This window comes from Megascapheus bottae, chromosome 18 (assembly GCF_031878675.1).
Source record: "Megascapheus bottae isolate mThoBot1 chromosome 18, mThoBot2.hap1, whole genome shotgun sequence".
Taxonomy (NCBI): domain Eukaryota; kingdom Metazoa; phylum Chordata; class Mammalia; order Rodentia; family Geomyidae; genus Megascapheus; species Megascapheus bottae.
In genome coordinates, this window is record NC_143526.1 from 38,018,667 (window position 1) to 38,045,381 (window position 26,715).

A 26,715-nucleotide genomic window follows, 5' to 3' on the forward strand; every position below is an offset into this window, starting at 1 on the left:
GGTGATGAATTAGAAGTCTATCATTAAACTAAGTAAGGGTAAAGGAGAGATGACAAAGGCCTATTTACTTTGTTCTTTTCTTCTACCAGACTGTAAACTCCAAGCCAGCAGGGCGCCTGCTGATCTTGTTCTAGGTCTCCAGCATTTAGCAGAAAGCTTACTAAATATTTGTTTAAAGAATGAAGGAAGACAGAAGCATTTGGAAGGGCTGGGCTGAAAAGTCAACTGCATTGACTATAGTAAAATACTGGTTATTTGGTTATTTTCATATTGTTACAGTATCTTAACCTTGTTATCTGGTATAGTGTATACACATTTATTTATTTTAAATAGGAAAGGGAAGGTGGGAAAACAAGATGAGGGGAGGAGGAGGAGGGAGAGAAATGGGGACAAAAAACATGAAAAGGTATCAATGTGTGTAAAGTAATGCACCTTCTACCTGGCAAATACAACTGTAACGCTTCTATAAATTACAATAAAAATATATGAAAAAAATACTGGTTAATGTAGAGTAATGTGGAGGGTGGAGGGGTGCCAAGGCCTGTTCCCTTTCCACACGCTTCTCCTGGAAGCCTCAGGGAAGGGGCTACTCTCAAGGAAGAACTGAACACAGATTCTTTTTTTTGAATTTTTAATACCTTGGAGTGTTCCCTTCCTGGAACCCCTAGGTTTGTGTATGAAAGGAGGAAATAGGAAGTACCTTGAAGAACTGGGAAAGCAGACGACCTGAAAATGGAGTTAGTAAGCAATCTCTCTTCTCTACTAGTTACAGTGTCCCCCAAGCGCCCAGCAAAGGCGCCTGGTCACCCTACGATCCGTGCGGACCGCTTTAAGGGTGGGTGGGGTGGGAACCTCTGGACCCTCAGAATTTCAGGCCTGACGCTCGAGGGTAGGGCAAACCCCAACGTACCCACCAAGTCCTCCGCTCCCACACACCGCATTTCTGGATCGCGACAACCCCCAGCTCCACCCTCTCTCTCACCTCCTCTTCCTGCACCCCCGCCCCATTTCCTTCCCCTTCGCCCACCTCCTCCCCGCTCCCACCCCAGCCCGCCGCATCCCTGCCCTCAGCTCCTTTTCCTCCTCCCTTGCGTCACTGCCCTTCTGGGGCGGCCGAGGCAACCCCGTGCCGCGCTTGGCCAATGAGGAGACGGCGCAGGGTGGGGGCGGGACTTGGGCCAGAGCGGAAGTGGTGGCCGGAGCGGAAGTGGAGCTACCGCCACTGCCGCCACCGATTTCGGAGCCGTGGTAGCTGTCGCCGCCGCCGCCGTCGCCGCCACCGCTGGCACCGCTGCCGCCGCCTGAAGCGTGGGCTTGGGAAGAAAGCGGTCGCCGCTCTTAAAGCTTCGCTGGAAGCGCCTTTGCCCCCTGGAATCCTCCCACGGTAAATGTGGCGCGGGGTCCATCGGGGCCCCTAGGGGGCCCAGCTCGAAGCTCCTCTCACGGCGACGGTGGCCCCGCGGGCCGCCCCCTCGGTAGCGGCGTGAGGGCCTCCACGGCCCCGCGCGGCCGCCCGCGGCGCGCGCCTGGCCTCGCCGCGGCCCCTCCCTGTTTCCGGGGCCGGGCCCGTCGCCTCCGGCCGGAGCCCGGGCCTCTCTCGCCGCCCGCCGCCCGCCGCCCGCCGCCCTGCCCAGCGGGTGCGGCTCGGTACCGCGCTGGGAGGGGCCGTCGGGACCCGAGCCGCAGACGGGGCTCCTGAACCCAGGACGTCCCCTCAGTACCTAGCCTCGGTCTCGGGCGACCCCTCCCCGCTCCTTGATCGGCCAGAGTCATCCCTTTCAGCTCTTTCACACCCTGCTCCTTGCTTGGTGGCCTACAGAGATGGAAATTGTAGTCAAACGTGGGCGAATTCTGGAGCCCCCCGTGCCCTTACTGGACTCCTCCTGGATGAGTAAGGGGTTTAACCTTGAGAAACAGCAGGAGGGGACCCCTCCTCCCACTTTGCAGTAAAGCTTTTTTCATCCGCTGCTCCTTGTTTTTGAAACCTGGTAGGACCCGAGATTCCCGAGGAAGAACAGCAGGGTTGAGGTTTGAATCAAGAAATGGATCTGTTGGAATCGGCGACCGAGCCGGCCCCAGATCCCCAGGAAAAAATATCAAGAGGCAGAATTGGAAATTATCCATAATTTCCCACGGCCCTTATCATCATTTAATGACGAAATCTTGTGCCCTTGCTCGTCCCCAGTCCCTCCATAGACATTTTTTTTTTTTCCTGTCTGAAATTTGCCTAATGGCTTGGTTGATGGTGGGGAAGGGGTGGGATGTGGACCTTTCTTCAGATGAGCAGGCAAATGGAGAACTTGCATGTGATGGGGTTTTCAAAGGTGGCAATATTGGTAAGACAATTGGCCATCGTTTCTGTTTAAAGATGCATGTTTTTTGTTCTTGCCTTAACTTCGTTTCTCTTTGGTAAGGCTGTGGTGCTATGATTTCACTTGTTCTGTCTGGGAGATGGAATTTGACAAGATGATACTGTGAATGTATAAAATCCATCTCAGGAAGTCCTTAGTACAAGGAAATTGTCTTTACTTCTGGTGTCTCACTTGTTCATAGGAAACCACACACATAGGTAGTTTATAGAACTGAATACATGGGAGTTACTCAGCTCTTTTCATTTTCCTATTGGAAGTTATATTAATATTACTTGGTTCGCACTGAATCTCTTCTTAACTCATTCTATACTATTTCTTAGAGTTGTCTGGGCCCTCGTGTTTCTTCCATCCATATTCACAGCAGCACTCAACATATTGAGTGTAAAACTTACTGGTTTTACATGACCCAGGTTAGAATTTTATCCTGGCCTTCAAAATGGAAGGCTAAAATCCAATAGCAACTGCAGAATTATTTTCTTAGCTTCTGCCTTCAATGAGATAAATCATTCAGTCCATCTTAGAGATGAAGTCTTTATGAGGAATGAGGTGATTTGACCTAAACCACGGACTTAGTTTCATATTGAATATCCTCTTTCATCAGTAGCAAATATTTATGGACTGACAGCCCCTGGAGTATGGCTCCTACCCTATAATCTTCTGTACACTTCCCATCATGCAGTGCTTGTGTTGTGTTGAAGCCATTTTAGAATTGGAGCTCCATAGATCAGGGAGGCATCCTCTATAAAATTGAGCTGAGCAAATTCCCTTGACACTAGCTCCCCTAGGCAGTGTCTCCAGAGATTTAGGCCACTGCAAAAAGTGCATTTTCCCCACTTGGCTGTGGATCCAGAAACAGAAAGAGCACTGAAGCTGCAGTTAGGCAAATTGGATTTAGTTCTTGCCTGAAGTATTTTCTGTCATTGTGATCTTGTTAATCAGTCTCTTAATTTCCTTGTCTCCAGATTTGTCACGAGATTTTTTTCACAAGCCATAAAGTGCGAAATACAAGCTTTTGATTTTGTTGTATTTTTTCTTAGATCCTTGGTTTTCTTTTTTCCTCTAGTCACATTCTGATAAAAGGCAGCGTTGTTTTTGATGAAAATTCAGCATCATTTTTATACATGTTACATTGAAAAAAAAGATATGTATTACAGAATTTTATGCTACATATAGCAAATCCAGTTTTTTTTCAGTTAAAGACTATCATCTTGGATGTGTTGTGATCGACTAAATGAAGCATCTGGCATATAGACTTTTAAAAATTTAAATAAATAACTGATAGATAAAAACCTTGCACATGTTGATGAATACCATGTGATGTTTAATATGTGTATAGCTTGGGTAATGTTTAAATCAGATCAAAACATATCTCTCCTCCAACATTTGTGATGAAAACATTCAAAGTTCTTCTAGCTTTTTGAGGTCTATTGTACATTCTTTTTATCTGTAATCACCATATTGTACACCAGAACTTCTCCCTCTCCTTTTCTAACCATAACTTAATACTAATCCATTTAACTTCAACCGGTAGATGTTTAATAAATATTTCGATCATATGGATGAATGCATATATTTAGATTAGGCATGGTATGGGCATGTAGAGTACCCATTGTGACTTGTTCACCAACTGCTGTAGCACAAGCACATGAGACAGTAGTCATAATAGCTGTAATTTGTAGCACTTACTATGTGCTAAACTTTTTCTTAGTATCTCATACATATTAACTGTCTTCTGACTACTAGTAAGAGGTAAGTACTTTTAGATTCATTTTACAGATGAGGAAGCAAGTGCAGAGAATTTTTCCAAGGACACACACACAGAACAGCACAAGGTAAGTGCTAGAATCAAGACTCAAACACAGGTGGTCTGACTATAAGGAATGAGATTTGTAGATATGGTAGAACACAGGTGTATGTCTTTGTAAATACCACTTAGTTTTTAATTTTTTAGTGTGCTTAAACTGGAATTTAGGCCCTTTGCTAGTGGCTCACACTTGTAATCCTAGTTATTCAGCAGGTTGATATCTGAGGATCCCAGGTTGAGGCCAGCCTGGGCAGGAACATCTGTGAGATTTTTATCTCCAATAAACCATCAAAAAGTTGGACATGGATCTATGGCTCAAGTGGTACAATGCCAGCTTTGACAGAAAAGCTAAGGAATAGCACCCAGCCTTGAGTTCAGTCCCCAATACCAACAACAAACACACACCTCAAAAATTGGAATTTTGACTGATTTTGAAGCTAATTAGAATGTGACTTACTGGGAGTGGGCAAACCCATCCAGGACAGTGAAGATGATAATTCCCAGTAGGAAGCAAGCTGGTAAAAAATCCAGTTTTTCAGGTACTTGCTTCATACTGGGGAGAAAGTTCGTCAGTACTTTGTGGCATACAGTTTTGGGTATTTCTTTGAATAGAATTTGATTATGGCCATCATTAATTTGAACTTTTTGTATTCTGTTCAGTTGATGAGGAATTGTAAAACATAAGAGAGTAGGATATGTAAGTAGAGAGAATATTTTTAAGTACTACATCCTGTTTTACTACCTGCCTTTTTTGTGGCATTAGACAAAGCAGTTTTCCTTAAATAAGAATACCTTAGAGGGGCCTGGAGTTTGGCCTAGTGGTTAAAGTGCTTGCCTAGCATGCATGAAGACCCGGGTTCGATTCCTCGGTACCACATACATAGAAAAAAGCCGGAAGTGGTGCTGAGGCTCAAGTGGTAGAGCTCTAGCCTTGAGAAAGTCCAAGGCCAGTGCTCAGGCCCTGAGCTCAAGCCCAGGACTGGCAAAAAAAAAAAAAAAAGAATACCTTAGAGAACTAAAATTGGGTTACAGAGAGACCTTTAAAAGTACTTTACTTGGGGCTGGGAGTTTGGCCTAGTGGTAGAGTGCTTGCCTAGCATGCACAAAGACCCCGGTTCAATTCCTGGGTACCATACACATAGAAAAAAAGCCAGAAATGGTGCGGTTGGCTTAAGTGGTAGAGCTCTAGCCTTGAGGAAAGCCCAAGGACTGCGCTCAGGTCCTGAGTTTAAGCCCAGGACTGGCAAAAATAAAAAATAAAAGTACCTTAGTTTATATATTTTTCTAGGGTAATGCTAACACTATGGTTAGGGTCAGGAAATTATGGTGGTATATATTAACTATCCTGATCACCACATGAAAATCCTAGTAGTCATCTGTATGTTATAATGGAAAAGTTGATTATTGGAGATGAATTCTGAAGGCATTGTTGAAAGAATGCTAAAGAAGGAAAAAAAGATTAAAGGTAGTCTCTAATTCCTGGAATGTATGCTAAGAGCCACTTAGGCTCCTGCTTCCTTTACTAAAAGATCTAGAAGAGGCACAGTTACATGTTTCTAATACTTTCAATGAGATGAATGATCTCACAAAAACAAGTTATTCCAGAAGATTATAGGTTAGTTGACTTTAAAAATTCTGGGTAGTTCTTTATTATGTAAGTTTTCCTGTCCTGGTTGTTTATTTCATTTTTTTTTTTCTCTAAGAGACCTCCTTGTTGGGTCTCCTTGTTGAATGGCCTTGACCAAGACAAACAACTTGAAAGCTAAAATAGACAACAGCCCTGTCATTATAATTATTAGCCCCCTGAGACTGAGAACCATATTTAAAGTTTGTTTGGTGAGTTTTTGGCATATACTGCAATGCTAACATTGCATGATTCTTTGAAAAGAACTATTGTACCTTTTTCTTTTCTTTCTTTCTTTTTTTTTTTTTTTTTTTGCCAGTCCTGGGACTTGAACTCAGGGCCTGGGCACTGTCCTTGGACACTTTGCTCAAGGCTAGTGCTCTGCACCTTGAGCCTCAGTGCCACTTCTGGCTTTTCTGGGTGTGTGGCACTGAGGAATTGAATCCAGAGCTTCATGCATGCTAGGTGAGCACTCCCAGCCCCTAGACCTTTTTTTTTTTTTTTTTTTTTTTTTAATAATGCTAGGGTAGGGTATGAACCCAGCCTTTTGCTTTTTAAACTGGTCCATCTCTTGAACCATACTTCTCATTGGAGGCAGCCTGACCTTTGACCTCCTTCAAACTTGGATTATAGGCATGTTATTTGCTGAGTTAAATTCTCACTTTTTTCTTGTACTCTCCTTGAACCATAACCTGAGTAAAGATTGTACGTGTGAGCCACTGCATCAATGTTGATTAGCTTTTGGAATGAAGATGGATAGAAAGTATTTCAAGAACTTACTGAAATTCAGTTTGAACCAATAAATATTATGATTGGCAGTGAAAATACTATTATATATCTATATGTCTGTATATCTATAGCTCCATGAACCACCCCCTTTTTTATACAACTAATACATACTAAAAGTATATAGGGGGAAAAAAAGCCTGAGGTTGCTCTTTTCAAGAAATAGCCTTAAGTGGGCTGTGCATATAGTCTGTTTTCATGTCTACATGAAAAATAATAGCTTGTTTGCATCTTTAAAAAAAAATGGGGGCTGGGAGTTTGGCCTAGTGGTAGAGTGCTTGCCTAGCATGCACGAAGACCCGGGTTCAATTCCTCGGTACCGCACATACATAGCAAAAAGCCGGAAGTGGTGCTGAGGCTCAAGTAGTAGAGCTCTAGCCTTGAGAACGTCCAAGGACAGTGCTCAAGCCCTGAGCCCAAGCCCAGGACTGGCAAAAAAAAAAAAAAAATGGCATCAGTTGTTGATGCCTTACTGCTTGGTGTGGTAAACGTGTCCAAAGGTAAAGTGAATTTCTTCCTTAAGCTCTTAATCTAGTATAGGAGCTGATAGAGATGTTTACAGTAAATGATGATAAGAGCTATTTAGAAATGGATATAAGTAATTAAAGTCTGTAAAGAGTCAGTCATTGGTGGCCCACATCTGTGCTCCTGCTTACACGGGAGGCTGAAATCCAAAGGATTCAAAGCCAACATAGAAAATCTTTGAGACTTTATCACCAAAATAACCAGCAAAAAGCTGGGCTGGAGGTATGGCTCAAGTGGTAAATAACTTTGCTTATCTTAGCAGTGAGAAAACATTCAGTTGTCAATTAACTTATGTAGCTTGTGTGTGGTACTGGTATATTGGACTAGAAAGCTTCATTATGTTGAAATTAATTGATGGGGTCAATTAATTGAGCTGTATTTATGGGCCAGAATTAGCATATTTTTTCTGGGTTGATCAACTAAGGCCAAGAGATCAATTTATTATAATACATGCTATTGGTTCATCTTGGACAAACCATTTAATACCATAATTGCTTCAGTTGACTCATTGGACATAATCTAATGATATTCAAGAACTTGTGGGAGAAAAAGAAGGGGTTTCAAAGTAAAGGCACAATTTCTTAGCAGTTTAATATTCATTGGACAGAAAGTTAATGGCTGTGTTTAAGATACTGTTCTGGGGCTGGGAGTTTGGCCTAGTGGTAGAGTGTTTGCCTAGCATACAGGAAGACCCAGGTTTGATTCCTTGGTACCACATACATAGAAAAAATGCCAGAAGTGGTGCTGTGGCTCAACTGGTAGAGCTCTAAAAGACAAAGCTCAGGCCCTGAGCCCAAGCCCAGGACTGGCAAAAAAAAAAACCTAACTAAATAAATAATTTTAAAGAAGATACTGTTTCTGTTCTGACAAAGAACCTGCAAGTGTTTGGATGGAATTAAATGTAATTCATGACACCAAATTTTGTGTATGGAATGGCACATAGACTTTTTAGAGTAGGTGTTTCTCAGTAAGTAGTTTTCTTTGAGAGATAGAAGTATCTTAACTTTTTTTCTGGGTAACACCCACTAGCAAACTGGTCCCACTGACTTTGTCATTCCCTCTTGCAGTAATTTGGCATAAGTTTCTTTCAGCAGTGTTTTTAGAGCTGTAATCTGCTTTATTGTGCTAAAGGTGCTGTATGTGAGATGTTACAATGAATACTTAACCCATGGAAGCTTTTACTTATGGATTGTTAATTTTCTCACTGTTTTCTTTCTCTTAGCTAGCTATATATATATATATTTGTGTCATCACCTGTAGTTCTTTTCCATACATCCCTACCAACCATGAAACAAGTCAGGATCTGTATACTTTCAGATTAAATGTCTTTCCTTCTAGGTACTTGCTTTTCCAAGAAAAGTATTGTCTCTTTAAATGTGTGCTGCTTTCTGATATTTCTGCCATTAGAGTTAAATTCTCAGAGGGGATATTCATACTCATGGCATTTCTTTTCAGCTCTTCTCAGTAAATAATTTAGAGTTCTTGGAAATACTGATTTTCATTTTAGAGTTATCACAACACTCACAGATTCTATGCATTATATATTTGTACAGAGACTTAAGAGCAAGGGTATTTGTCCATGAACCTTTCATTATATAGGCACTGTACTATATAATCTCATTTGGTAGCTATTAATCTATATTCCTATCACTGAGGGGATGAGTCAGAGGAGTTCTAATATGGAGATATAGAAAATATCACTTGATTTCTTTGTAGGAGCCCAGATTTGTTATATATATGGCTTTTCTAAAAACAAGTGATGAAATTGGGAAATTTCCTGACACGTAATAGATAACGGAATCCTCATTGTGACTATTTGGCAGTTCAGTTAAAACATATTAGAGAGCTGGGAATGTGGCTTAATAGTAGAATGCTTGCCTAGCAGGCATGAAGCCCTGGATTCCATTCCTCAGTACCATATACACAGAAAAAGCTGGAAGTGGTGCTGTGGCTCAAGTGTTAGAGCTCCAGCTTTGAACATAACGGCCCAGGTCCTGAGTTCAAGACCCAGGACCGGCCAGGAAAAAAAGGAAAATGTATTAGAGCTTGGTACTGGTGGCTTATACCTGAGGAGGCTCAGGCTGTCCTCAGGAGATCTGAGGATTATGATTCAAAGCCAGGCAGCAAAGTTTGTGAGACTCTTAGCTCCAACACACCACTGAGAAAAAGGCTGGAAGTAGAGCTATGCCTCCAGTGGTAGAGTACTAGCCTTGAGCAAAAAGGCTCTGGGGGTCTGGGAATGTGGCTTAGTGGTAGAGTGCTTGCCTAGCATGCCTGAAGCCCTGGGCTTGATTCCTCAGTTCCACATGAACAGAAAAGGCTGGAAATGATGCTGTGGCTCAAGTGCTTAGAGTGATAGCCTTGAACAAAAGAAACTCAGGTATCACACCTATGCCCTGAGTTCAAGCCCCAGGCCTGGCATAAAAAGTAAATAAGTAACATAGAGTTTTTTTCCTTGCAAACAAAACAGGTGAAATTGTCTCCAAAAGCCATCTCTGTCATGCCTTCTTATAAAAATACAAGTTAGTGGGCTAGGAGTTTGACCTAGTGGTATAGAATGCTTGCCTAGCATGCACAAAACAAAACAAAATACAAGTTAGTGATGGATAATTTTTGTTTGTTTTTTGTTTTTTTGTTCTTTGTCCTTAGATAGCTGCTCTGGCCACTGCAAAATGATGTCTTTGAATTTTGACCATTATTAGAAAAATGAGGAGCTAGGTTACTCTTGTTAGCTTGTGGGCATATTTAGAACTATTTCTCAGGTTGATGCTATAATCCTGGCACTAAGGAGGCAGAGACAGGAGTATCTGGGATTATAAACCAGTGTTGGGCTACATAGCAAGAACCTATCTCAAAAAACCTAGGGCTAGGATGCAACATTGTAGAAATCTGCTTGCCTGGCATGTGCAAGGCCCTAGGTTTGATCCCCAACACTACAAAAAGAAGGAAGAAAAGAAAAAAATCATAGCTGTTTCTCTACAGTAATGGGTCATCTCTCATCCCCTTATAGTATAGAGGTTTGGACTTGGACTTATACATTTAACTTGCACTTTTATTTTATTTTATTTTTTTTGGCCAGTCCTGGGGCTTGAACTCAGGGCCTAAGCATTGTCCGTGGGCTTTCCCAAGGCTAGAGCATTACCACTTGAGCCACAGCACCACTTCCAGCTTCTTTTATGTATGTGGTACGTTAAGGAATCGAACCTGGGTCTTCATGCATGCTAGGCAAGCACTCTACCACTAGGCCAAGCTCCCAATTCTCTTACCTTGCACTTTTCTAGGCAGATTTTTTACCACTTGAATTGTGATTCTAGCCCTTTTTGCTCAGTTATTTATTTATTTATTTTATTTTTTTGCCAGTTCTGGGCTTGAGCCCAGGGCCTGAGCACTGTCCTTGGACTTTCTCAAGGCTAGAGCTCTACCACTTGAGCCCCAGCACCACTTCTGGCTTTTTTCTATGTATGTGGTACCGAGGAATCGAACCCGGGTCTTCATGCATGCTAGGCAAGCACTTTAACCACTAGGCCAAACTCCCGGCCCTGCTCAGTTATTTTTCATATAAGATGTTTTGCTTTTTGCCCAGCTAGCCTTAGACCATAATCCTCCTGCCTTTAATCTCTTGGTTGGAAAGCTGGGATTTTGGTGTGTCCCACCTTCTCTGAGCACTGTCCTTGGACTTTTTCAAGGCTAGAGCTCTACTACTTGAGCCTCAGCACCACTTCTGGTTTTTTTTCTATGTATGTGATACTGAGGAATTGAACCTGGGTCTTCATGCATACTAGGCAAGCACTCTACCACTAGGCCAAACTCCCTGCCATTAACTGTTAACTTTTTGTTGAAGCTGGCCTCCCAAGTTGGGATTCTTTAGTCACTTTTTTTTTTTCTTTTTTTGCCAATGAATGTAGTGTATGCACATTTGTAATCCCAGCAATTAGAAGTCTGCGAGTCAAAAAGCTCTAGGTTAGCTTGGACTACATGTGGCTCACAATCCTAGCTTCTCAGAAGGCTGAGATATGAGGATTCTGTTTCAAAGTCAGCCCAGGCAGAAAAGAGCCCGTGAGTTTCTTTATCTCCAGGTAACCACTCAAAACCTTGAAGTGGCTCTGGTGGTAGAGCACAAGCCTTGAGAAAAGAGCTGAGGGAAAGTAGACCTGAGTCTAAGCCCCATAACTTGGGGGACAGGAAAGCAAGATGCACAAAAAAATTTCAAAAGGTGAAATATGAGTATTATGGAAATGTTATCACCCAGAAAAGACTAGAAAAATAACCCATTAGCCATTTGTTGTTAACTTTTTTGATTGTGTATGTTCTTTAGAGCATATTTTACAAAAGTGAAACTATATTGTAAGCCTTCTCTCCTTGTCATTTATAGCTCTTTTAAATACATCTTTCTCATTGAATGCCTTATTTTGATGGCTATACAGTTTTGTACCATCTGTCTCCTTTTCTCTAACCATTCCCCTATTGTTAGATATCTAGCTTGTTTCCAGTATTTCACTAAGGGGTTGCTACAATGTCAGCAAATGATTTCCAGTCCTGTAACTCACTGAGTCCAGTGGCTTAGAACAGATTGACACTCATCTCCACTATATCACCATATGGGTGTGGTTTAGAACTCTTGTTCTCACTGTTTCCATATCTTCCTCAAGTGTGCCAGCACAGGGAAAAATCTTATGTCTCACTGCAGGTCAAGACCCAGACGCTAATGAATTTGTCTCTCCTGGTGTTTTGACTGTTGTTTTGGTGTTAGGCCTGGTCATAACTGTAGTCTTCTAGGGTTTTTTTGTTTTGTTTTTTGTCTTTAAGTTTTTTGAGGAACCAAATAAAAGTTCTTAGCTAGGTACTGGTAGCCCACATACGTAATCCTAGCTACTCAAGAGGCTGAGATCCTAGGATTATGGTTTGAAGCTAGCCAGGGCAGGAAAGTCCTTGAGACTCTTACCTCCAGTTAACTGCCAGAAAACCGGAAGTGGCGCTGTGGAGCTCTGGCCTTCAACACAAAGAGGCTCAGGCAGCACCCAGGCCATGAGTTCCAGCCCCACAACCCCCCTCCCCCCTCAAAAAAAGGACCAGGAGGAAGTCAGGTGCTAGTGGCTCAAGCAGGAGGCTAAAATCCAGGCACCTCAAAGGCAGAAAAGTATATAAGACCACCTATTTCAATTACCTAGCAAAAAGCAAGGCTAGAGACATAACTTAGTGTAGAGCACCAGAGTTCAAATTTTAGAGTTAGGGACTGAGTTTTAGGATAACAACATGCTTTCTATGCAAAATTAAAAGTTTGCTTATAGAATTGTATGTTCAAGATTGATCGATTTCTGTCTAGGGCTAAAGGGTATGCATAACTCAAATGGTAGAGTGCTGCTTGGCAGGGCCCAAATCCTTAGCTCAAATCCCAATACTGCATCTACCTCCCCCACCCCAAATTGAATTCAAGGCCTTGGTCTCATGCTGTGCATCTACCACTGAACTAACATCCCCACCAGTACTTTTGAAGTTGTATATTTTTTAAAGAATCCACATTCTGATGCCGGGTACAGTGGCTCACACCTATAGTCCTAATTACTCACAGGCTGAGATCTGAGGATCACAGTTCAAAGCCAGCCCAGGCATTAAAGACCTTGAGACTCATATCTCCAATTAATCACTAGAAAAGGGAAAGTGGGGCTGTGGTTCAAGGGGTAGGGCAGTAGCCTTGAGCCGAAGCGCTCAGGGGCAGCGCCCAGGTCCAGAGTTCAAGCCCCATGACTCCCCCCCTACCCACCCCCCCAAAAAAAAGAATCCACATTCTGGGGCCAGAAGTGTGGCCTAGTGGTAGAGGTAGAGTGTGTGTGTGCATAACATGCACAAAACCATGGACTCAATTGCCCAGTACCACATACACAGAAAAAGCGGAAGGGATGCTATGGTTCAAGTGGTAGAACACTAGCCTTCAGAAAGCTCAAGGACAGTACCCAGGTCCTGAGTCAGGTCCTAGGACTGGCAAAAAAAAAAAAAAATCTACATTCTGTGGGTTAAAACAGTAATGTGAGAGGAATAACATTGTTTGTGCAGCAGGCATTTTTAAAGAAATGTTTCCACATTTGCTATTTCATAATTCTCTATTCCTTGTGCTCATAGCAACTTTTCTGAAGGGGATGCTGCTTACTCAGTGATGTTTTATAAATGGTAGAGTGGGGGGCCGGGAGTTTGGCCTAGTGGTTAAAGTGTTTGCCTAGCATGCATGAAGACCCAAGTTCAATTCCTCGGTACCACATAGCCGGAAGTGGTGCTGAGGCTCAAGTGATAGAGCTCTAGCCTTGAGAAAGTCCAAGGACAGTGAGCCCTGAGCTCAAGCCCAGGACTGGCAAATAAATAAATAAATGAATGAATGGATGAATGAATGGTAGAGTGGGGTTTAACAAGTTCCTAATGCTGTGTTGTAGTAGATTGCTCAGGCACACAATACTGTTGTTTTTCTCCTGTATCCCACATAGGTAATTTGTGTTCTCTGCTATCCAAGTAACAAGTGGTGAAAAAGTTAACAGATATTTGATCTTCCAATGAAAAATTCACATTTGTGGGGAATAAGAATAGTACGAAATTTGAGTAATTTCCTTAATTTCAGTGTGTTTTAGTTTCCTTTAGTAGAACCTCTTATATCAATAATGTACAGAATGCTGTAGCAGACAGATACACTCCAAAGGATCTCAAGATATACAAAGGCATTTGAGAAATATAGGAGTAACTTTAATACTGAAGAAAAGTGGTAAGACATTGTGACAGTTATAGATGAAAGTCCTTGGGCGAATGTTTTTATTTTAGTGCTGTCCAATAGAAATAGAATGCCAGAAGCCTGGCTCGGTGGCTCACGCCTGTAATCTTAGCTGTTCAGGAGGCTTCTCTCCAGTTAACCACTAGGAAACTGGAAGTGGTACTGTGGCTCAAGTCTTGAGCTGAAGAGCTCAGGTACAATGCCCAGGCCCGGAAGTATAGCAGTAGCCTTGAGCTGAAGAGCTCAGGGACAGCGCCCAGGCCCAGAGTTCAAGCCCCACGACCAACTGAAAAAAAAAAAAAGAAATAGAATGCCAGCCACGTGCAGTTTAAAATTTTCTGGTAGCTACTCTACGTGTATGTGTGTGTACACGTGCTACCATACTCTAGTCCTGAGGCCTGAACTAAGGGCCTAGGCACTGTCCCCAAGCTTTTTTGCTTAAGGCTAGTGTCCTACCCTTTGAGAGGGCTGGCTTTAAACCTCAATCCTCAGATCTTTAAAAAGATGAGCCGGGAGTTTGGCCTAGTGGTAGAGTGCTTGCCTAGCATGCACGAAGACCCAGGTTCGATTCCTCGGCACCACATACATAGGAAAAAGCCAAAAGTGGTGCTGAGGCTCAAGTGGTAGAGTTCTAGCGTTGAGAAAGTCCAAGGACAGTGCTCAGGCCCTAAGCTCAAGCCTAGGACTGGCAAAAAAAAAAAAAAAATTAAAAAGATGACAATAAAGCAGGTCTGGAGACAGCTGAAGTGGTAGAGCACAAGACCTTAAGATGCAGCTTAGTGGTAGAATGCCTTTGCCTCGGCATGGGTACAGTTCTCAACCCTGCATAACACCATCAACAAAACTAAGTGATTTTTTTTTTTAACCTTATTGTTTGTGTCCAAAACATTATTTCAGCAGGTAGCCCTGGTCACATTTCAGCTGCCTAACTATGTGGGTAGGACCTTGCAGTAAATGAAAGCTCAGGCATAGGGGTAAGAAAAACTTCATATTGGGGATATTGTTGGAGCTGTGGTCCAGAGAACATTGTAGTCTGTAAATGGCAAAGGCCATTTCAGAAAGAAAGATTGACTTAGCCAAGACTAAGCAGCACACTATGTATGTAAGATAACCTTTTTGTCTGAAGCTTACACTGTGTGGCATGTTGTAAGAGACGGTACCTTAGCAAACTTGAACTGGAGAAGAGATTGATTCTGCTATTCACAGCAGGAACTAGAACTTGGGGGCGGAAGTGTCCTGATTGGGGTTTTAAGAAGCTGGGTCTAATAGCAAAAGATGTGATGGTAGCTAGAGATCATGAGGGACTGAATGCAGTGTGAACAGGGAGAGATTGAGGATGGGATATTTATCATAGATATAGTAAGAGGAACAAATTCATTTCTCCCTTGTCTGCTGCCTTCTCCAAACTGCTGGGTGTTGTGTAACCCATTTCCTGTTGAAATTGGTCTAGTTACTTCAAAATCCATGTTATATAAGTAAAAGGTTATATAAGCAGTAGACATCAGGATATTTAGCTATGGATTTTAAGTTGTTTCTGTGTGTATGTGTACTTTTGAAATAAATCAAGATTATTTTAAGGCACTCTATATTAAAAGTGAATTTTAATCTCTAGAAACTCTTGTAATGATCTCAAAAGAATTTTAAAATAGTTGGCCTTTAACCAGAAGGCTACGTTTTGTTTTAGAAAATAAAGTGAAGACACTTGAGGGGAAGCTCCCAAGGTAGAGTTAGGTAGAGTATGAGTTTTAACTTTAAATGTGTGAGGAAGAAAGAAGGCGTGGGGTAGTTAGTTTGGGGCCACTTCATGGTACCCTTCTGGCTTGTCCGTCCTTCCTGTCTCTGTGGTTCCTTATGCTCCATGTGATGACTAAACTGGCTCTTATCAAAACATATTTGGAATCTTTCAGAGAAAATGTTGCATAGGGTCCCAGGAGTTTGGTCTAGTGGTAGAGTGCTTGCCTAGCATGCATGAATACCCAGGTTCAATTCCTCGGTACCATATACACAGACATGATGGAGCTCTAACCTTGAGAAAGCCCAAGGGCAGGGCTCAGGCCCTGAGTTCAAGCCCCAGGACTGGCCCAAGAAAGAAAAAAGAAAACATGGGGCCGGGAGTTTGGCCTAGTGGTAGAGTACTTGCCTAGCATGCACAAAGACCCGGGTTCAATTCCTTGGTACCACATACTTAGAAAAAGCCAGAAGTGGTACTGAGGATCAAGTGGTAGAGCTCTAGCCTTGAGAAAAATCCAAGGACAGTGCTCAGGCCCTGAGCTTAAGCCCAGGACTGGCCAAAAAAAAAAAAAAAAAGAAGAAAAGAAAAGAAAACATGTTGGACAGGGTCTGGGAGTTTGGCCTAGTGGTAGAGTACTTGCCTATTTGCATGAAGCCCTGGATTTGATTCCTCAGTACCACATGCACAGAAAAAGCTGGAAGTGGTGCTGTGGCTCAAGTGGTAGAGCACTAGCCTTAAGAAAGCCCAAGGACGGTGTCCAGGCCCTAAGTTAAAGCCCGAGGACTGGTGAAAGGGAGGGAGAGAGGAAGGAAGGGAAGGGAAGGAGTGGTATTTTACAAGCTTTAGAGTGGACCAAAGCTGCTTTTGGTGGATGTGCCTGGCACTTTAGGAAGAATGAAGTAAGATTATTTAATAAAGAGATGTTTTCTCTAATGGTCCCGGAGGTTTTATTTTCTCTCAGACATATTGAGAGTGTATGTGGCTTTTGGGGGAGTGGCAGGGAGTGGGGGAAGTCTTGGATTTGAACTCAGGGCCTAGTTACTGTCCCTGAGCTTTTTTGTTTAAGGCTAGTGCTTTGAGCCACCACTGGTTCTTAGTTGAAAGTGCTGCTTTTTTTTTTTTTTTTTTAAATCCTGGGGCTCAAACTCAGGGCAGGGGGCTTCCCTGAGCTTTTATTTTGCTCAAAACTAGCACCCTACCACTTTGAGCCACAGTGCCACTTCCGATTCTCTGGTTTCTAATTGGGAGATAAGAGTCTCATATGGGGCTGGGAGTTTGGCCTAGTGGTAGATTGCTTGCCTAGCATGCATAAAGACCTAGGTTTGATTCCTTGGTACCACAAACATAGAAAAAGCTGGAAGTGGTGCTGTGGTTCAAGTGGTGAGGCTCTAGTCTTGAGAAAGCCCAAGGACTGCTCAAGCCCTGAGATCAAGACCCAGGAAAGTCTCACAGATTTTCCTGCTTGGTCTGGCTTCAAACTTCAATCCTCAGATTGCAGCCTCCCAAGTAACTTGGATTACAGGCGTGAGTCATCAGCACCCAGCTAAAGAGCATTATATGTATGTATGTATGTATGCATGTATGTATGTTTGTTTGTTTAGTGGGTAATGGGGCTTGAACTCAGCCTGGGTGCTGTCCCTGAGTTCAAAGCTCAAAACTACCGCCCTACCCCTTGAGCCATCCCATTTTCCAGAGGTTAATTGGAGATAAGAGTCTCAGGTCCTTTTGTGCCTGGATTGGCTTTGAACCTTGATCCTCAGATTTTAGCCTCCTGAGTAGCTGGGATTACAGGTGTGCACCACTGTGCCCGGGTAAGAGCACATAATTTAAAGGTGACAAATATGCTATATTCGTGCGTGCTTGCGTGTGTTGTGTGTGTGTGTGTGCGCGCACGCACGCACACACGCGCGCATTTGCATGCACAATCTTCCAGCTTAAACTTGAGGCCTACATGCTGTTCTTAACCTTTTTTGTTCAAGGCTAGTGTTTTGCCACTCGCCACAGTTCCATTCCCTGCTTTTGGGTGATTTATTGGAGAGAGAGACTGATGGTCTTATCTGAGGATCACAGATCCTTAGAATGTTGTGTGAGGATTTTATCTGTCTCAATCTGTGATGTGAGTAGAGATGTCTGAGACCAAGAAGAGACTTAATTCACTGAGGGGGACTTTACAGTTAATGAGTTTTGTGTAGGAAAATAAACAGAAGGAAGAACAATCAAGAGTTCTCAAGTAGAGGATTCCAAACAAACATCTTTAATTCCCATGTATGCAGTATGCAGCTCATGCAGCTCAGTTGGCTTTGTTAAAGGACAGGATGTCTTAGTGGAACTAGAATGGCCTTACAGGAAAAATTGGATCAAATGGCCAAGAGTATGAAAGGAGGTCTAGTTTTTAGTGAGCAATATTAATGTGTACAGCGGTAATTTCTTTCTTTTTTGGGGTGGGGGGGGGACGTCAGTCATGGGACTTGAACTCTGAGCCTGGGCCCTGTCCCTGAGCTCTTCAGCTCAAGGCTACCACCCTACCTCTTGAGCCACAATGCCGCCGCTTCCAGTTTTCTGGTGATTAATTGGAGATAAGAGTCTCATGGGTACTGGCTGGCTTTGAACCCTTATCCTCACACCTCAGCCTCCTGAGTAGCTATGATTATAGGCATGACGTGAATATATCCTTCTCCATGTGGTTTCAAGTCATGAGATGGTCAGACCAGTTACTATATGCATGGTATAGGTAAATTTGAATAATTTCAGAGCCAAACTCCATGCATCCTGAGTGTTCCTGGTTTTTCCTCAATATTAGTCTGCTTGGAACCACATACCCAACAGATACTAGTATTTAGCATATATACTACTAACTTATTTTTGCCCTGGAATTAGTTGATATATAGCATTTTAAGTGAGCAGTACATAAACTCTTAGTAATTTTTACTTACATATTATCCAAAAATTACTTTATAATGATGATTTTTATAGTAGGGGGATTGACTAATGTGAGGTAAACAAGAGGTACCAAGGATGATATATTCTAGGATTCAATAGAATGATAAACTGAAGTCACTATGATTGTATCCCAGAAAAACTTTAAACAAACTCCGTGTGGTTAGATTAATTCAGTTTCTGGTTTGTGTACATCCTGTTCATTGTGGTCTTTTACAACCTATAACCGAACAGAATTGTGCTTGGTATCTCTAAGTGTAATGCTTTAGACTATGAGTTAGGTCATTTGTTTTTCACAAGTCCCCATTAAGAGAGCTGGTAGAGTTCTTTCCAGTCAAGAAACAGGCCCTCAAGTTAAGTGATTTAACCAGCCAGGTTCATGGTTCTTCTGAGGAGTAGAGCCAGTGCTGCCCATCTTTGGTATGTGCTCCTCTACCAGGTGTTCTTGAACCAAAGCCACTGTGTGTGGAGGATATGACTTCTATAGTTTATATTTCAGGATAGACTTTTTCTTAAACTAAAGGGGGAAACAGATTTGGTAAATCCAGATAATTAGGACAGTGAGAAAGGGAAAGGAAGTCACGGGTACTTTCACTTTGAAAAGTACCCAATTACTGAAAGAACTAAAGAATGTATACTTAGCATAAACTTTGAAAGAAAGAGTTGCTAAGCAGTGTCCGTGTTGGGGAAGTAGAATAGGATAGTGGAGAAAATAAAAGCACGGATAGTCAAGTTCAAGTCCTGGCTTTCTATCGTTTTCCACTCTGGGCATGTTGCCTGCCTTCTTTGAACCTTCATTCTTTAGCTCTAAAAAAGGGTTGTTATTAACATACTCTCCCATAGAACTTTTGGGGCATGCTAATTTACCAGAGTAATTTAAAGACCTCAGGAACTTCTTGGCTCTGGAGGTGCTCAGCATATGGTCAGCATTGTTGGTAGCATTTGTAAAAGGAGGTCTCACTTTCACATGTGCTGCTTTGAATGTGAGACTCCTGACACTTTCCTTTTCTCTTGCTCTTCTAGGGAATAACCATGGACAAAAGTGAGCTGGTACAGAAAGCTAAGCTGGCCGAACAGGCTGAGCGCTATGATGACATGGCTGCAGCTATGAAAGCAGTCACGGAACAGGGGCATGAACTCTCCAATGAAGAGAGAAATCTGCTCTCTGTTGCCTACAAGAACGTGGTAGGCGCTCGACGCTCTTCCTGGCGTGTTATCTCCAGCATTGAGCAGAAAACAGAGAGGAATGAGAAGAAGCAGCAGATGGGCAAAGAGTACCGTGAGAAGATTGAGGCGGAGCTGCAGGACATCTGCAATGACGTTCTGGTGAGGGGCCAGCATTTCTGCTTTAAGTGATTATCTTTTAAGTAATTAATGTCCAAATGCAAACCAAACAACTTGTGAGAGAGATCTTGAGTATACTGGAAGCTGAAAGTCATTTTGTGATTCATTTGAATGCATATGATGTGATTTTTTTTTTTTCTCACTAGAAACTTCATCACTTCTGGGCTATTTTCCTCTATCATAAAGACCTTTGAAAAACAGGAACATTTAGTCAACATCCTGCCATCTTCCCCCCCCCCCCCAAGGCCAGATAGGATTTTAGGTAGATACAACTAAAGATCGAGTATTTGCTAATTCTGTCTGAGTAATGATGTCATCTTTAGTGTAGGTGACACAAGATAAAAGGGCTGAGGTGCTTTTCAGCCTCTCCCCAGCCATGCCTTTGCAGTATAGAGTCCTGGTTTTTTTCTGAAGGGCAGGCACATGTGTCTAATGTATCCCAAAGTTAAGTCAAAGGTGATAATGGGGCTTCCCCTGTATTTTCTATAAGCTCTAGTCAGGTGATTGAGTCCCTCTTTCCACAATTTGAGGTTGAAGGGAAGGGTCTGGATTCTAGAGCGAATCATTATCATGCTGTCTTCCCTCACATCCTATACCCACTGGGAACTTTTTTTTTCTTCCAGGTGAAATCAGGTAAAAATGAGGGCTGCTTTGAAGGGAAAAGGAATTCACACTTGTTGATCTACCTCCTCCCTGCTAGCTGCCTCTCTGAATTAACTACCCTTGACACCTTTCTTTTGAAAACCAGTATAGAGCTTGTCAGTCATCAGACAGTACTGTTCATCCCTACCCTGTAAGGCATTACACCGTTTGCCTGCAAAGAATACTAAAATGACTACTACCCCTTTCATTCGTCACTTTGATCAAATTCCCTAGTAGCTAAGCTTGGCATTGAGCCTCTCCTTTATTAGACGTATGGTGTAAGATAAGAATGTCATGGCTAAACTTGTTGCCTGTTGGTCATTTGGGGGTTTGTTAATGGTGCACTAATTCCTGAATGTTAGGTACATCTGTATTCAGATGAAGTATGGCATGCATTCCAAGGGCAAGAAAGTTCCATTATTCCTGAAATGTAGACCAGCTTTTAAGAGCATCTGAAAGAATGTGAAGAAGAGCATGGTACTTACTGCCTCTTAACCAGTTTTTCAGGATGCCACATTCTAAAACAACTCTTCGAAAATATTGCTCTGTATACGAAGCTTGGACTCCTTCAGAACTACTTTTGTTGTAAGCATAAATGTTTAAAGGAATTTATTATTAATAATAGTTCTAGACTCTTTGAGTGCTTACTGTGTGCCAGGCAACGTATGAAGCACTTTCTGTATGTTGGCTCACTTGTCTTAATAACTACCCTAGAAGGGGACCATTATGGTCCCCAGTTGTACAGCCAAGGAAACAAGCTTGGGGTGGTAAGGCAGTCTGTCCAAGGTCATATCGACAGAGACAGTAACCACAAGAAGAAGGGTTTCCCAGGTCAGATTAATTCTAATCATAGTGTTTGGCAGTTTTCTCTATTGTTGACCTTTTCCCTCTCAGAATTTAAACATCCCTTCCCCCCCAATTACAGAAGAAATACAAATTTATGTGTATATGTAAAGGACAAGGCAGAAGAGTGTAAAGTAAAAAAATCACTTCTAATCTTTTATCACTTAGAGAACCATGGTTAACCTAATCCTTGTAGGCTTTCTCACTATGTGTTTGTGTGCATATACACATGAATATCTTAGGAGTTAAAATAGACTTGTTGGGTTTTTTTTTTTTCCACTCAAATTTCTTTTGGGAGATTTTTCATGTGCTCAGTATAGGTCTGCACCATCATTTTTACATAGCATTCCATTGTAATGGCTAGATTTTAATTAACCCCTTATGGATGGTCAAGGTGACTTTAACGGAAAATTACAGGCATCTGCTGTTAACTCCTGGGCAAACAACATTTAGAGGCTTGGATGGAAACATATATATATGTTTTTTGATCTTCAAAAAATTGGTAGGGGTAGTCTATCTTTGAATCACAAACATAATTAAAACATCTTGAAACAATTTGAAATTCTTAACAATGCGAATCATTTTTTAGGAGCTGTTGGACAAATACCTTATTCCTAATGCTACACAACCAGAAAGTAAGGTGTTCTACTTGAAAATGAAAGGAGATTATTTTAGATACCTTTCTGAGGTGGCATCTGGAGATAATAAACAAAGTAAGTAACCTTTTAAAAAATTGACCAGATGTCTTCTTCCTTAATGATTTGAACACTTATTACTTTGTTCACCCTAGGCAGTAACATTATAGGAATCAGAACTTAAAAGACCACAGCAGCTTATTTTGAGGATTACAAGTCATTAATTTTAAGGTTATATGATGGGATAGAATATCATGCTATCCTCAAGTCAAGAGTCATCATTTGTCCCAAGTATCTTCCCTGTGTGTTGTGCTACCTGTCTGCTACAGCTAAAGCTACTCATTGCCTTAGATGCCATCTTTGTTACCAGATCTACAGTTGTAAATGTAAATTTAGTGCTTTTGTTCAAGTAACTGTCATTTTATTTAATGACTACAAATACAAATTTACAGTACATTGTTACAGTTGTCCTATTTAATTATTAGTGATTCATAAATTTTACTGTTGAGATATATATATATATATATATATATATATATATATATATATATATATGGACAAACAGCTGTATCCAGTTTAATACTGTCTGCAGTTGCAAGAATCTACTTGGAGTTTGGGAACAAACCCCACAAGTAAGGGAGCCCTACTGTAATGTGGTGAGAAACCACCATGTAATGCATTTCCTTCATCATGTGGATTCTTATGATGATGACAATTTTCTATACCTTACTGGGTGCCTCCTCAATGCCAAGTATTTTGCAGTCTCGTTTATTCTCACACAGCTTTATGGGTTTTGGTAGGTGCCTTTAGTTTTTCTAATAAAGAAAACCAGTGCTTAGAGATAGCAGTCTCACAGACTTTTGTGCCTCGGCTGGCTTTGAACTGTAATCCTCAGGTCTCAGCCTCCTAAGTACCTAAGAATACAGGCGTGAGCCACCAGTACCTGGCCTCCCCTTGTCCTCTCCCCCTCTTTCTGTGGTATTTGGCAGTGCTGGGGTTTGAAGTTGAACTCAGGGCCTTGTGTTTGCTAGGCCAGCACTCATTATTTGAGCAATACTCCCAGCCTTGCTTTTTGCTGGTTAGATTGGAGATGGAGTCTCAAGAATTTTTTTTTTCCCCATGGACTGGCCTTGAACCAAGATTCTCCAGATTCAGTCGCCTGAACAGCTAGAATTATAGGCATGAGCCACCCCCACCTGGTTTTCTTTTCTTTTAAAGGTTATGTCTGTTTCTTAATTACTTTAATAGTCTTTATCTATAGACTTTTATCCCCCTCGAAGCATTTAATGATACTTGAGTTAGAATAAACATTTAGCCAATATGTAATTGAACATCAGACATGCTGTTTTTTTCATTTTGATGAATCATTTGCTTCAGCTCAGTTTGCTAATTTGGTAGTGGATCTAGTGGGATGTAACCTGTGAAAGAAGCTAATCTTTAATATATAATTTTTTCATATTCCTTCTAGCTACTGTGTCGAACTCCCAGCAGGCGTATCAGGAAGCGTTTGAAATTAGTAAGAAAGAAATGCAACCTACACATCCAATTCGACTTGGCCTGGCACTGAATTTCTCCGTCTTTTACTATGAAATTCTAAACTCTCCTGAAAAGGCCTGCAGCCTAGCGAAAACGGTGAGAAGGACCCTTGATGGCCTCTGGTCATAGTGAATAAATAGTACATGTGCTTTTTTATTCTGAACATCTTCAAATACTGTATTTTTACAAAGATTTTTTTAGGGATGGAATTAGATCTGTTAGGAAGTATGAACTTTGTGATTTCTCTTTGATGCCTGCTGATTTCTGTTTGTTTTGTTTGATGACAGTTGTAGAGGGTGGTTATAGACAATTCCAGGTAAAAGTAGCAGTTGTTTCCTCATCAAGCTTGGGCACTGGTTATCTGTTCTTATCTGAGTACTGACACAGTTCTGATCCAGGAATGTAGATCTGTTTTAGTTGCTGCTATACATGCACTGTACATTTTTTTTTAATAAAGAGATAATATACTCATTAGCAGAAGAAAAAAAATGAGCTAGAGGGACTTCTGAGAGCTTGGAGGTTTACTGAAGGGTCTTTTGTTTTAGGCATTTGATGAAGCGATTGCTGAATTGGATACACTGAATGAGGAATCTTACAAAGACAGCACCTTGATCATGCAGCTACTTAGGGACAATCTCACTGTAAGTACTGTTGTTAGCTGGGTGCAGAATAATCACAGCTACTCTGGAAGTAAGACGGGAGAATCAACTGGCAAAGTTAGCAACTAAGATTCTTCTCTCAGAATCAAGTGAAAATCAGAAAGACTGGGGGCATAGTTTTAAGTAGAACGCTCGGAGGCCATAGGTTCAGTCCCTAGTACCACAAAAAAAAAAGTGATTGTTAAGTTATATATGACTACTAAGATTTTTACCTTCTCAGTCTTCCCTGTGATACTACAGAAGTTAGATGAGATAAGTTACAGATTGGATCTCTCCCTTGAGGAAATTTTAGTGGCCCTACTTTGATAATACTTTTGATTTCTTTTTGTTTTGCAGCTTTGGACATCGGAGAACCAGGGAGATGAAGGAGATGCTGGGGAGGGAGAGAACTAATGTTTGTTGTGCTCTGTGATCTATTCAGCGTCACTCTGTACCCTCCACATATATCCCTTTGTGCGATAAAAAAAAAAAATTGTATGTCGACTTTCGATTTTTCACAGCCTCTGCCTAGCAAAAATGGTCCATGGGATAAACAGCTGGTATTTGTATCTAAAACAAATTGGTCACATAAATGCCACGGCATTCTGAAGTTTTGATTTCAATTGACTTTGACAGGATCACTGTATGTTTAATTTTTTAAAACTAAACACTGTGATTATGTGGTTTTGTAACTTAGCAGAAACTCACTGGTAGAAAAAAATAGACCTGAATTATGTGTAACTTTTCCAAAAGTTTAATCTGATATCAAAATAGTCACTGAAGTACAATTCTGTTGTAAAGTTGTACAGAAAGTTAATAGAGATTATATTGCAATGCTGGGACTAGGAGTGAGACACCATTTGGCAACTGAGTATAATGGTAATTCACAGTGATTCTGCCTGTAGGGACATAAGATCCTTGACCAGTTTGGGCCATTGCCACTCAAATTTCATGACCACAAATGTCTGTAGAGTCTTCCTCTGAGGATATGGAAGCCTGACCTGAAATTGGAATTGCTTATGGCGGAAAACTTGGTTGTGACACCATGAATAGGTCCCGTGCTCCTATATGATGTGACTAAACCCCCTTCCTACAGCACTATGATACTGAAATCAGAGGGATCGCTTTTCCTTATTATCACTTAGATGAAAGAAGAGAAAATAAAAAGCCGTGTGTCTTATGGATGGCCTTCTCTGTTTCCTGGATGCTACCTTTTAAGACTAATGTTCTAGCCAGGCACGGTGGATCACACCTATAATCCTAGCTACTCAGGAGGCTGAGATCTGAGGATTGCAGTTCAAAGCCAGCCTGGACACCAACATCCATGAGACTTTTTTCTCCAATTAACCACTAGGAAACTGGAAGTGGTGCTGTGGCTCAAGGGGTAGGGTGGTAGCCTTGGGCTGAAGAGCTCAGGGACAGAGCCCAGGCCAAGAGTTCAAGTCCCATGATCAACAACAACAAAAAGAGTAGCATTCTGTAGACATAGCTTCTCACTTGGAATACTCATACTTTGAGTTCTTCCTGGCTTGGAGCATTTAAAATTTTGAAATTTAGCATTCTTTCCCTTTTTGACTGTTGATTTTAGTTTTCTCTTTCCTCTTTAAAATTTTGTCCTTGTACTTCTTTCCATTTGTTTTATTTTGGAAGCCCATTTTTATCTGTCTTTTGTTTACTTTTTTATATTGTATGGGCAGGGGGTGAGAGATGGGCAAGCACATTGGTGAGCAAGCCCTGCTCAGAATTGAGAAGAGCTTCTGACACCACTGCCCTGTCTTCCTCTAGTTCTCAGCCCAGTTACTGCTCTTTAGTCATACCACAGTCAGAACCAGCACAGCATTCTTAAGTATCCATGGTTTCTCCCTGTAGTGCACCAACCCTGATACTGCTTGTTGATTATTATTACCAACCTCCCAAGTGTGCTCACCCAGCTCAGTTCTCAGATAATGTCTAAACCAGACCCTAGAACTCGAGCGGTTGTGTGGACACTACAACAGAGCACAGCCAGGCCTATCAGTCTCACAGTAGCACTCCTCTACCTTTGACATTCCACATAGCTATAGGGTCCCATCTGTTTGTCCATCTGCTGAACTGAGAAAAGAAAAAATCATGCACTGAATTAAACAAACAAGAAAAAAGAAAAAAATCCTCCTTTTTAGCTGAACAAAAATGTGCAGTTAATACTTGGCGCTTGAAAATGCAGTAGTGAATGTGGAACCAAGCTTGTCTGTATATCTGGTAGCCCTTTGTTTTTCCTTACCAGTATTCTGCCTACTGTTTGCTTCTGTGACGGTTACATTGCCTAGCAAGCACACCTGTGGTTGTGAAAATAGTATAGAAAAAAACAAAAAAGAAAAGAAAATCCCCAGTTATTGATGTACTAGATTTGTGTATGTCTTCTAAACAGTTCAAGTTTCACCTTACATGGACTAATCAGGAAAAGTGTAAAAATTCAAAAGTGAAATAAAAAAATTTTATCAGTTAATTTCCTGTGCATTGCTGTGTCACCACCATCTCACCACTTTCAAAACTAGTTTAAACATTTA

At 41.6% G+C, this 26,715-nt stretch overlaps 1 protein-coding gene across 2 annotated transcripts; it reads left to right on the plus strand.

The window, feature by feature from the left end:
• The first annotated feature begins 1,200 nt into the window (after window positions 1-1,200).
• On the plus strand, window positions 1,201-25,259 carry Ywhab (tyrosine 3-monooxygenase/tryptophan 5-monooxygenase activation protein beta). 2 transcript variants are annotated; one of them, XM_090352412.1, is made up of 6 exons: window positions 1,201-1,384; window positions 19,555-19,857; window positions 21,950-22,073; window positions 23,464-23,627; window positions 24,077-24,172; window positions 24,527-25,259. In XM_090352412.1, exons 2-6 carry the CDS (start codon window positions 19,564-19,566, stop codon window positions 24,581-24,583), a joined length of 735 nt encoding a protein of 244 aa, XP_090208538.1. In that variant the 5' UTR covers window positions 1,201-1,384; window positions 19,555-19,563; the 3' UTR covers window positions 24,584-25,259. The 2 variants fall into 2 exon arrangements, with proteins under 2 accessions (XP_090208538.1, XP_090208537.1); XM_090352411.1 differs by lacking the exon at window positions 1,201-1,384 and adding an exon at window positions 2,252-2,336.
• The last annotated feature ends 1,456 nt before the right edge of the window (window positions 25,260-26,715 follow it).